General features: G+C 47.2%; 1 protein-coding gene across 1 annotated transcript; it reads left to right on the top strand.

Annotated features, from left to right (window-relative positions):
- The first annotated feature begins 49 nt into the window (after positions 1-49).
- LOC121009202 lies at positions 50-11,847 on the top strand. The gene is made up of 2 exons (XM_040442149.1): positions 50-1,798; positions 11,475-11,847. Exons 1-2 carry the CDS (start codon positions 589-591, stop codon positions 11,540-11,542), a joined length of 1,278 nt encoding a protein of 425 aa, XP_040298083.1. The 5' UTR covers positions 50-588; the 3' UTR covers positions 11,543-11,847.
- The last annotated feature ends 243 nt before the right edge of the window (positions 11,848-12,090 follow it).

The raw sequence follows: 12,090 nt of genomic DNA, 5'->3' as shown, positions 1-12,090 counted from the left end.
TTCGCTCAAGTGGTGGAAGAACCTAAAGGATGGGAGGTCTCTGATCCAACCTCGTTGGATCACCTTGACCACGGACGCTTCTCTGCTGGGCTGGGGGGCCCATCTGGAGGACTATCCAGTACAGGGTACTTGGAATCCCCAGGAGAAAATCCTCTCATCCAACTGGAGAGAGCTGAGAGCGGTCAAACTAGCCCTCCTTCATTTTGCTCCTCTCATCCGCGGTCAGGCGGTGAGAGTCCGAACAGACAACACTACTGTGGTCGCTTACCTAAACAGACAGGGAGGGACGAAGTCCCTAACCCTCCTGAGGGAGGCGGGTTCTATTCTTTCTTGGGCAGAGATCAATCTATCCCACCTGATGGCAGTCCATATCAGAGGGGATCTCAATGTACTGGCAGATCGCCTGAGTCGGGGTCTACCAGTTCCAGGGGAGTGGTCCCTGAACGAGAACATCTTCTCTATGATTGTCCAGCGGTGGGGCACGCCGGAAATCGACCTGATGGCTACCCGATTGAACGCCAAGGTGAGCAGGTTCTGTTCCCTTTACAGGGAGGACAACCCGGTAGCGATAGACGCTCTGTCCATAACATGGAGGTTCAGGCTGGCATACATCTTCCCTCCAATTTCCATGATACCGAGGGTATTGATGAAGATCAAACAAGACCAGACCTCGGTGGTTGCCATCATGCCATTCTGGCCAAAGAGGTCTTGGTTCACCCAGCTCATGAAGATGAGTCAGGGCAATTATTGGAGACTTCCCCTAATACAGGACCTTGTGTATCAGGACACAGGTCCCTGTCTAGATCTGAGGAGACTCAATCTGACGGCCTGGAGATTGACAGGTCCCTTCTAGAAGCTAGAGGGTTATCTGTGGAGGTCCTGAGAACAATCTCTCACTCCAGAGCGGAATCTACAAGCAAGAAGTATTCTAGAATCTACAGAATATTCCTGCAATGGTGCAATAACAGAGAGGTAGTTGCCTCAGACCCTCCTCTCTCCGCTATTCTACAATTCCTACAGGATGGTCTAGACAAGGGTCTAAGCCCATCTACTATCAGAGCTCACGTCTCTGCCTTATCGGCATGCCTTGGCAGACCGATGTCTCAGGACCCCCTAATCAAGAGGTTCCTGAAGGGAGCCGAAAGACTTAAACCCAGAGTCCTGAGACCAATCCCACAGTGGGACTTATCGGTGGTTCTAAAAGGGTTATGTGTCCCCCCTTTTGAGCCTTTGAATGAAGTGGACTTGAGGTTCCTATCCCTAAAGATCACATTCTTACTGGCTATCACATCAGCTAAGAGAGTTGGGGAACTTCAGGCTCTGGGGGCTTCTGAGCCCTATTTAAAAATCCTTCAGGACAAGGTCCTGTTAAGGTTTTTACCAACCTTTTTACCAAAGGTTCCTACCTTTTCTAATATTAATCAGACAATATGTCTGCCCACCTTTTCACCGGCTGCAACTTCTCCCGAGGAGGAAAGGCTCCGTACATTGGACATTTCAAGAGGTCTTAGAATATATTTGGACAGAACAAGCGATTTTAGAAGATCGGAAAACCTCCTTCTGACCTATACAGGGAAAAACAGGGGTCTGAAGGCCTCAAAACCCACGCTGAGTAGGTGGATTAAAGAGGCAATCCGTCTGGCTTTTCTGTCCCAAGATTTGACGCCTCCTTCTTTCGTCTCCGCCCATTCTACCAGGGCTGTATCCACCTCTTATGCGGAGAAGAAACTGATTCCCCTGGATCAGATTTGTGCAGCCGCTTCTTGGAGTTCTCTGAACACCTTCATTTCGCATTACCGTCTAGAGCAGGGGTGCACAACCCGCGGCCCGCGGGCCGCATGCGGCCCGCACAGCCAGTTTTTGCGGCCCCCGTACTCCTGCACAGAGACACAGCTGATCGTCTGCCTCTGCGATCAGCGCGTCTCTGTGAAAAATAAAGCCGGCTCTGAAGGCCCCGCCCCCTGCAGCTGCTTTCACTTGATTCGGCTCCAGCCCGGAGCGCTCGGAATGCCCCGCCCCCTGAAGCTGCGCTCACTACTCACCGCCTCCCAGAGCCAACACACAGGTCCCCCGCCTCCCCCCGACGTCTCACTGACTGGGCGCTCCCTCGTGTGCCTGCACCGCATCACATACTGGGCCAATCAGCATTAGCAGTGTGCAAATACCTGCTGCTGATTGGCCCAGTGTATTGCTGGCAGGCAGCAGGCGCGCATCCTCCAGGCTGGAAGAAGTTATTGATTTGTTCTGCCCGCACACCTCACCAGTGCCACCCAAAACATTAATACCACAGCCATTCTGGACCTGTGCCACTGCCAGCCCGTCCACACAGTAAGACACCGCCCCAGCCACAATCTTTACATACAACCAGGGATTCTATTAAAAAAAACTTAAAGGGGTATTCCTATCATGGACAATGGGGGCATATCGCTAGGATATGCCCCCATTGTCTTATAGGTGCGGGTCCCACCACTGGGACCAGCACCTATATTGAGAATGGAGCGGGGAGCGCTGTGTCTGGAGGACCCCAGATTTCCCGGGGTCCGTCCACCACCAAGCGCTTCTCCCCGCCTCTCCCATAGAAGTGAATGGGAGAGTACCGCGCATGCGCGGCCCATGCTCCCATTCATTTTTATGAGGCCGACGGAAATAGATGAGCCAGCACTCGGTTATTTTCGGCGGCCCCATAGAAATGAATGGAGGGGGGCTGCGCATGCGCAGTGTGCCCGCCTTCACTTTTGGGGCTCCATTCTCTATATAGGTGCGGGTTCCAGCGGTGGGACCAGCACCTATAAGACAATGGGGGCATATGCTGCTAGCGATATGCCCCCATTGTCCATGATGGGAATACCCCAAGTCATTAAAAAACCTTACCCCACGTGACTTCCAGGGGTGTGCGCCTCCGCGCAAATGCAGTACTAGGGCATGGGTAAGCTAAAATTACAGTGAGCATTGACTCATGGATGCGCCCACGGACACCGCGCATGCGCTCTCAGGGGTAAGGAGATCTGACAGTCTTTTTTCTTGTAAAATCTCCTTACCCTCACTACACAGCGCGCTTCAGATTCATTACTGGCTGGCTTCGATCAGGATCAGGTCGGTCTCTATGTGCAGTGAGGGTAAGGAGATTTTACAATCCGCGCGTGCGCAGTGTGAGGGTAAGGAGAATTAACAAGACAAAAGACCGTCAGATCTCCTTGCCCCTGAGAGCGCATGTGCGGTGTCCGTGGGCGCATCCATGAGTCAATGCTCACTGTAATTTTAGCTTACCCATGCCCTGGTACTGCACTTGCGCAGAGGCGCACACCCGCGGAAGTCACGTGGGGTTGTGTTTTTTAACAACGTAAGATTTTTTGATAGATCACTGGATCATTAATGAAAAAAAAATCTGTACTAATAACAGTCTCTCTTAGCACTTGCATAATAAAAAAATTTTGAATGGACCCCCCAGCTGTCTGGCACCTCTGACCAGCAGAGACACTTGACTTCTTCCATAATACAGTCCAAATTCCAATTATTGTCCATAGACAAGTCATGAATATATATGTACATTGTACATATGAATGGAAATTTAAGTTATGGCTATTGTAAAGTGGCGAGAAAAAATTCAAAAATGAAAATGGGCTGGTACTTAAAGGGGCTATCCAGGAATAGATATTACTGAATTATCCTCAGGATAGGTCATCAGTATCAGATCTGTAGGGGTGCGACACCACAGACCCCCGCCTATCAGCTGTTAGAAAAGGCATTTAAAGGGGTTTTGCCATCTCAGACAATGGGGGCATATTGCTAGGATATGCCCCATTGTCTGATGGGTGAGGGTCCCACCTCTAAAACCTGCATCTACAATGAGACCGGAGCGGGTAAATGAACGGAGGGAGCACTGCGCATCTGCAGCCGCCCTCCATTCATTTCTATGGGGCCACCAAAAATAGCCGAGCGCTGGCTCGGCTATTTCCGTCTGCCCCATAGAAATGAATAGGAACAGGGGCCGCGCGTGCACGGTACGCTCCCATTCACTTCTATGGGAGCAGCGGAGAGCAGCACTTGGTGGTGGATGGACCCGGGAAATCTGGGGTCCTCTAGCCATAGCTCTCCCCGCTCCGTTCTCGTTGTAGGTGCGGGTCCCAATGGTGGGACCCACACCTATCAGACAATGGCATTGTATGTAATGGGAATACCCCTTTTAAGCGCCACAGCCTCTTCCTAGGTAATGTGACATCACTGTACATCAGTCGCATGGATTAGTAGCGTATCAATAAAGGCTGAGCTGCAATACCAAGTACTGCCACTATAAGATTTTACAGGTTTTAGAAGAGGGGAAAAAAATCAAATAAAATATATTTTTAATTAGACTGCAGATCAGACCCGTATATCAAAGACCCCCCATGTCAGACCTCAGCTCAGACCCCCATACCAGATCAGACCTCCGATCAGAACCCCCATATCAGAGGCCCATCAGAAATAAAATAAATAAATTCACTTACCTCTCCTCCTCCGCTGCTACTCTCCAGGGCCAGCGATCTCTCCGCTGCTACTCTCCAGGTCCAGCGATCTCTCCGCTGCTACTCTCCAGGTCCAGCGATCTCTCCGCTGCTACTCTCCAGGTCCAGCGATCTCTCCGCTGCTACTCTCCAGGTCCAGCGATCTCTCCGCTGCTACTCTCCAGGTCCAGCGATCTCTCCGCTGCTACTCTCCAGGTCCAGCGATCTCTCCGCTGCTACTCTCCAGGTCCAGCGATCTCTCCGCTGCTACTCTCCAGGTCCAGCGATCTCTCCGCTGCTACTCTCCAGGTCCAGCGATCTCTCCGCTGCTACTCTCCAGGTCCAGCGATCTCTCCGCTGCTACTCTCCAGGTCCAGCGATCTCTCCGCTGCTACTCTCCAGGTCCAGCGATCTCTCCGCTGCTACTCTCCAGGTCCAGCGATCTCTCCGCTGCTACTCTCCAGGTCCAGCGATCTCTCCGCTGCTACTCTCCAGGTCCAGCGATCTCTCCGCTGCTACTCTCCAGATCCAGCGATCTCTCCGCTGCTACTCTCCAGGTCCAGTGATTTCTCCTGCAGTCACACTCCCTGATCTTCTCTGGGCTCATGCCGCATGCAGCCTCAGGTCATAGCGCGCACACTACTTTCTGGCGATGTACGCAGTCAGGACACAGCAGCGCAGCCCAGAAAAGACCAAGTAGGAGGGGGAGTACAGCGCTTCACTGACTGCTCCCCTCGACTCCTGCATACTAGTGAGCTCTTCTATAATAAAGCACTCACTAGTATTCGCTTTATAAGATGCACATACATTTTCACTGACAAGTTGGGTGAAAAAAGTGCATCTGATAAAGCAGAAAATATGCTATAAATTTGGTATCGCCAAGATTGTACTGATCCGAGTAAGGCCTCCTGCACACGACCGTTGTGTGCACCCATAGCCGTTGTGCCGTTTTCCGTTTTTTTTTTGCGGACCCATTGACTTTCAATGGGTCCGTGGAAAAATCGGAAAATGCACCGTTTTGCAGCCGCATCCGTGATCCGTGTTTCCTGGCCGTGAAAAAAATATGACCTGTCCTATTTTTTTCACCGCCAACGGCTCACGGACCCATTCAAGTCAATGGGTCCGTGAAAGAACACGGATGCACACAAGATTGGCATCCGTGTCCGTGATCCGTGGCCGTAGGTTACTTTTTATACAGACGGATCCGAAGATCCGTCTGCATAAAAGCTTTTTCATAGCTGAGTTTTCACTTTGTGAAAATTCAGAACCGACAGTATATTCTAACACAGAGGCGTCCCCATGGTAATGGGGACGCTTCAGGTTAGAATATACTAAAAGAACTGTGTACATGACTGCCCCCTGCTGCCTGGCAGGTGCTGCCAGGCAGCAGGGGGCAACCCCCCCCCCCCTGTAGTTAACACATTGGTGGCCAGTGGGCCCCCCGTAGTTAACACATTGGTGGCCAGTGCGGCCGCCCCCCCCCTCCCTCCCTTGTAGTTAACTCGTTGGTGGCCAGTGGGCCCCCCTCCCTCCCCTGTAGTTAACTCGTTGGTGGCCAGTGGGCCCTCTCCCCTCCCTCCCCCTCCTAATTAAAATCTCCCCCCCTATCATTGGTGGCTCCGATCGGTAACCATGGCAACCAGGACGCTACTGCTGTCCCGGTTGCCATGGTTACTTAGCAATTTGTAGAACCATTATACTTACCTGCGAGCTGCGATCTCTGCGTCCGGCCGGGAGCTCCTCCTACTGGTAAGTGACATGACCTGTCACTTACCAATAGGAGGAGCTCCCGACCGGACGCAGAGATCGCAGCTCGCAGGTAAGTATAATGGTTCTACAAATTGCTAAGTAACCATGGCAACCGGGACAGCAGTAGCGTCCTGGTTGCCATGGTTACCGATCGGAGCCCCAGCGATTAAACTGGGACTCCGATCGGTACTCTCCGCTGCCACCAATGATAGGGGGGGAGATTTTAATTAGGAGGGGGAGGGAGGGGAGAGGGCCCACTGGCCACCAACGAGTTAACTACAGGGGAGGGAGGGGGGCCCACTGGCGACCAATGAGTTAACTACAAGGGAGCGAGGGGGGGGGGGCGGCCGCACTGGCCACCAATGTGTTAACTACAGGGGGGGGGGGGCTGCCCCCTGCTGCCTGGCAGCACCTGCCAGGCAGCAGGGGGCAGTCATGTACACAGTTCTTTTAGTATATTCTAACCTGAAGCGTCCCCATCACCATGGGAACGCCTCTGTGTTAGAATATACTGTCGGATTTGAGTTTCACGATGTAACTCAAATCCGACGGTATATTCTAACATAGAGGCATTCCCATGGTAATGGGGACGCTTCAAGTTAAAATATACCATCGGATTGGAGAAAACTCCGATCCTATGGTATATTAACTCCTGACTTTACATTGAAAGTCAATGGGGGACGGATCCGTTTGCAATTGCACCATATTGTGTCAACGTCAAACGGATCCGTCCCCATTGACTTGCATTGTAATTCAGGACGGATCCGTTTGGCTCCGCACGGCCAGTCGGACACCAAAACGACTTTTTTTTCATGTCCGTGGATCTTCCAAAAATCAAGGAAGACCCACGGACGAAAAAACGGTCACGGATCACGGAAAAACGGGACCCGTTTTTGCGGACCGCAAAAAAATACGGTCGTGTGCAGGAGGCCTAAGGTTACTTTCACACCAGCATTTTTGCTGGATCCGTCATGGATCAGTAAAAACACTTGTCATGATAATACAACCATCTGCATCTGTTATGAACGGATCCAGTTGTATTATCTTTAAAATAGCCAAGACGGATCCGTCATGAACTTCATTGAAAGTAAATGGGGGACGGATCAATTTTCTATTGTCTCTGAGAAAACAGATCCATCCTTATTGACTTACATCCGTCTTGCTTTGCATCTCAAGACGCACTCAAAAATGCCGCTTGCTGAACGCAATGAAACAGAACGGAATGCATTCTGGTGCACTCAAATCCCTTCAATTCAGTTTTGTCCCCATTAACAATGAATGGGGACAAAACTGAAGTGTTTTCCTCCGGTATTGAGATGTGCGAAAGTAGGCTATTAAAGCCACCTAGTGGCATATTAAACTATTAACATAGCAATGTTCAATAAACTACCTTCATTCCAGCAAGGGTCTTCTTTGTTTTATTCAAGTTGTCATTTTGATAAAAAAGCTATTTTCCAGATATGCTAATTAACCTTCAAGTTGCCCAGAGGGGCGTTATTTCTCTCCTCTAGTGCACAGTAACGCCCCCTGCAGTGCCCACCCCGCCTTTATTTCAAGCCCAGCATGCCTCCTTATAAATAAATGTACTTCCACATCTGAGCCGAACAGCGCCGCCCCCTCCGCTACGTCATGTAATTTATTCACCCCACGATCCTTGCATCCTCCTTCCATGCCCATGAAATCTCGCGCAGCTGCAGTATCGCCGACTGCCTGGACCTGTCCTTGAGGGCAACAGCCTCAATAGTGTCACTGGGCATGCTCAGAGCCCAGTAACCTAATCAGAGCGCTGTTGCCTCTGCGGCTGCGCGAGATTTCATGGGCATGGAAGGAGGACGCAAGGATCGTGGGGTGAATAAATTACATGACGTTGTGGAGGGGGCAGCGCCGTTCGGCTCAGATGTGGGAGTACATTTATTTATGAGGAGGCGTGCAGGGCTTGAAATAAAGGCGGGCTGGGCACTGCAGGGGGGCCTTACTGGGCACTAGAGGAGAGGAAAATAGCCCCTCTGGGCACCTTGAAGGTTAATTAGCATATCTGAAAAATCGCTTTTTTTATCAAAATGACAACTTGAATAAAAGAAAAGACACATGCTGGAATGAAGGTAGTTTATTGAACATTGCTATGTTAACAGTTTAATATGCTCAAACTAGGTGACAGATTCCCTAGTTAAAGGATATCATGTCATTAATTAGTGCACAGTTAAACCTTATTTGAAAGTTTAAAATGTAACTGTCATTTTATTTTTGTAATGTATCGGGGCAGTGATACTGACCATTTTTGTAATATAATTTAAATTGTACATTTCTATTAGAAAATTAGCTCTAAAGTGGCCCTTTCTCAGCCTTAGCAGCGCTCCTCTGTCTTCTGCTTACATAACACAGTCAGTGTTGAGCGCGTCTCCACAGTTATATAAACAGAAGACAGAGGAGCGCTGCTAAGGCTCAAAATGGGCCACTTTAGAGCTATTTTTCTAATAGACAATTTCAGTAATTAAAGTATATTATAAAAATGGTCAATATAACTGCCCTGATACATTACAAAAAAAAATAAAAAATGACAGTTACATTATAAATTTTCCTGTTCCTCAACCTATATGTGATATGTTTTTCACAGATCTGAGACAGCTAAGGGTCTTTGCTGCACATACCTAAAATGGATGCTGCAGGCAGTGCAAAGAAGAGAAAAATTACAGATGAGAACAGGAAATTTAATGAGACCTGGACAGAAAAGTTCTTCTTTATTGAAGAAAGAGGAAAGCTAGTTTGCTTAATTTGCAAAAGTGTAGTTGCAGTGCCGAAGGAATTCAATGTTAAGCGGCACTACGAAACCAAACATTCCAATTTTGAGCAATTTAAGGGAGAATTGCGCAAACAGAAGATCTTATCTTTACAGCGCAGCTTAACTGTACAGCAGACTATGTTCACCAAGATATCTAAAGAAAGTGAAATGGCTATGGAAGTTAGTTATGAAATATCAGAATTGATTGCAAAGTCTTCCAGACCATTCACAGATGGTGACTTTGTAAAAAAGTGCCTCGTTGTTTCTTCACAGAAACTATGCCCAGAGTCTGTTAAAAAATTTGAATCTATTAGCCTCAGTCGTATGACTGTTCAACGCAGGATTGCTGATATGGCTGCAGATGTTTCAGGACAGACAGAAGAAAAGGCAAAAAAATTTATTTTCTTTTCTCTGGCAGCAGATGAGTCAACAGATATCAGTTCCACTGCTCAACTACTGGTTTTTATTCGGGGGATCACCACAGATTTTCATATTTTTGAGGGATTACTTGGAATGATCTCATTTCAAGGGCAAACAAAGGGAAGTGATTTGTTAAGCGGTATATTGGAATTATGTGCCAAGATGGATCTAGATTTAAGTAAGCTAGTTGGAATTGTTACTGATGGAGCTCCAGCCATGATAGGCTCCAAAAGTGGTATGGTTTCTTTGTTAAGGCAACACCTCGGAGAGCACAAGCACCATCTGATTCAGTTTCATTGCATCATCCACCAACAATCCCTGTGTGGAAAAGAGCTTGGATTTGAAAATGTAATGAAAGTTGTTGTCAACGTTGTCAACTTCATAAAATCGCGAGGACTTAACCATCGGCAGTTTAAATCTTTTCTAGAAGAGATTGATGCTGAATATCAGGACCTAGTTTTTTATACAGAAGTAAGGTGGATGAGCCGGGGGAAAACATTGCAACGTTTTTTTGAATTGTTGGAAGAAATAAAATTATTTCTTGTTTGGAAGGATAAAATAGTTGAAGAACTACAAGATGACAAGTGGCTGTGTGACCTTGCTTTCTTGGTAGACATCACACAACATCTGAATGCACTGAATGCAAAACTACAAGGGAAAAATCAGTTTGTTAGTAATCTTTGTAACTATATCTTTGCATTTCAATCCAAACTAAAATTGTTCCAATCTCACCTTGAAAATGGCAATCTTGTGCATTTCCCAGCATGCAGACAAAAATGTGTCAGTGGCGCAAACATGTCTGAGTATGTCGCAAAACTTGCACATCTCCAGTCCATATTTGAGCACCGCTTCACTGATTTTAAAAATGAGAAAAAGGGTTTTGAAATGTTTGCAGACCCATTTTCAGTTATTCCTGATGAAGCACCCCCAGAATTCCAACTGGAACTCATTGATCTTCAGTCATGTGACAGTCTACGAAACAAGTTTAAGGAAGGGGATTTACTTACCTTCTATAAATGTGTGCCAGGAGATGAATATCCCAAATTGTGTGAAAGAGCAGCTATTTATGCCTGCCTGTTTGGGTCAACATACTCTTGCGAGCAGGCATTTTCTATTATGAACATTAGCAAATCAAAATTTAGGAGTAGACTTACTAATGAGAATCTTCAGTCAATTCTGCAACTAGCCACAACTGAACTGAGACCTAACATCCAAAAACTTGCGAAAAATATGCAACCCCAGAAATCACACTAACTCCTCTTTCACAAACTAAAATTTGGTGAAATCAACACCCAGTTGGTTTTATATTTGCAGTTCTAAAGTTTATTTTACTAATCTCTAATTAACATTTAATTAGTACTGTACTGTGCAGTATATGTTATTTAACTGTTACTGGTATGTAAACCTTGTTCTGTTTATTGTGAGCAGGATACATAAATAAACTGCATAACACAGCATATATTTGTACTCCCAATCCTGTTATGAGGAATTTTCTCATATTTTTCATGGCTTTTTAGTAGGCCTCTGTGCCATTCAAAACATGCAGTGGTGCATGAAAATTGTAGTATGAATTAATTGGCAATCCAATGGCGGGTTTACACAGCCTGATTGTAGGTTATCAGGTACGAATGTTACTATGAATGCTTGTTCCTGATAATCGGCCTATGTAAGTGTGCTGCCGATTGGGTGAATTGATCTGTCATGCAGCACATTAAATCTGTGAACAAAGCTCTGCTGTCCAGAAACAATGAATCTGTATGAGGATGAGAGATGGTAGTAGCAATGTAAATGAAGCTTTTCACCTCAACTGATGAGCAGGCAGTTATTGGGAAGGAACCGTTCATAATCAACTGCTCCATCTGCTCCTGTGTGGTATTGCTATATGAATGCATCAATGTATACTAAATATTAATGATGCAAAACAAGTTATAGTTTTCATGCAGTAAACTTTTACAGTTTAAGCAGCTCAATTTTTTTTTGTGGCCCCAGGAGACAGAACAATGCGACAATGCGGCCCTCAGACCAAAATAGGTTGTGCACCCCTGGTCTAGAGTCTAGACAGACGGAGGGAATGGCCTTTGGACAATCCGTTTTAAGTGCCGCCCTCTCCTGAGAGGGGAGTAGGGAGCCCTCCCAATTTGGGTGAGGTTCTTGCTACTTCCCCACTTGTGCTGCTGGTTAGGACGTAAGGGAAGCGTCAATTTTGACGTAAATTTGTTTTCCCTTAGTCCTAACAGCAGCACACAAATTTCCCTCCCCTTGTATGATTTCTTTGTCATTTACTTGTTATAAAGCAACCCCGTCCAGTTGGGGCCGGGTTATATGGGGTAGGGGCTTAATTGGCTAATTGTTAATTAAGATACTTAGGCAGAAATTTTTGTTCATTAAAATTCCGCCTGTCCTGACCAGCTTCACAGGGGCAAATACCCCACTTGTGCTGCTGTTAGGACTAAGGGAAAACAAATTTACGTCAAAATTGACGCTTCCTCTACACTATGAGTGACAGGTCCAGCCAGAAAAAACCTCATCACACCTGGACCTGTCAATCAAAGTGCAGAGGACGCGTCAGTTGCAGAGAGAGCAGAGCCTCTAGGAGGTGTAATGGTAACGCCCCCGTTGCACCTAGAGGCTCATTTGCATATGTTAAAATATCACTTTCTC

The sequence above is a fragment of the Bufo bufo genome, chromosome 8 (assembly GCF_905171765.1).
Source record: "Bufo bufo chromosome 8, aBufBuf1.1, whole genome shotgun sequence".
In the NCBI taxonomy this organism is placed as follows: Eukaryota; Metazoa; Chordata; class Amphibia; order Anura; family Bufonidae; genus Bufo; species Bufo bufo.
This window is presented reverse-complemented; position numbering and strand designations above follow the sequence as displayed.

Excerpts from the sequence above, each read along its gene's own strand:
- LOC121009202 (XM_040442149.1), top strand. The coding sequence starts at position 589 with ATGGAGGTTCAGGCTGGCATACATCTTCCCTCCAATTTCCATGATACC. Across the intron at positions 1,799-11,474 it reads CACCTTCATTTCGCATTACC|GTCTAGAGTCTAGACAGACG; the intron begins GTCTAGAGCAGG and ends TGTGCACCCCTG.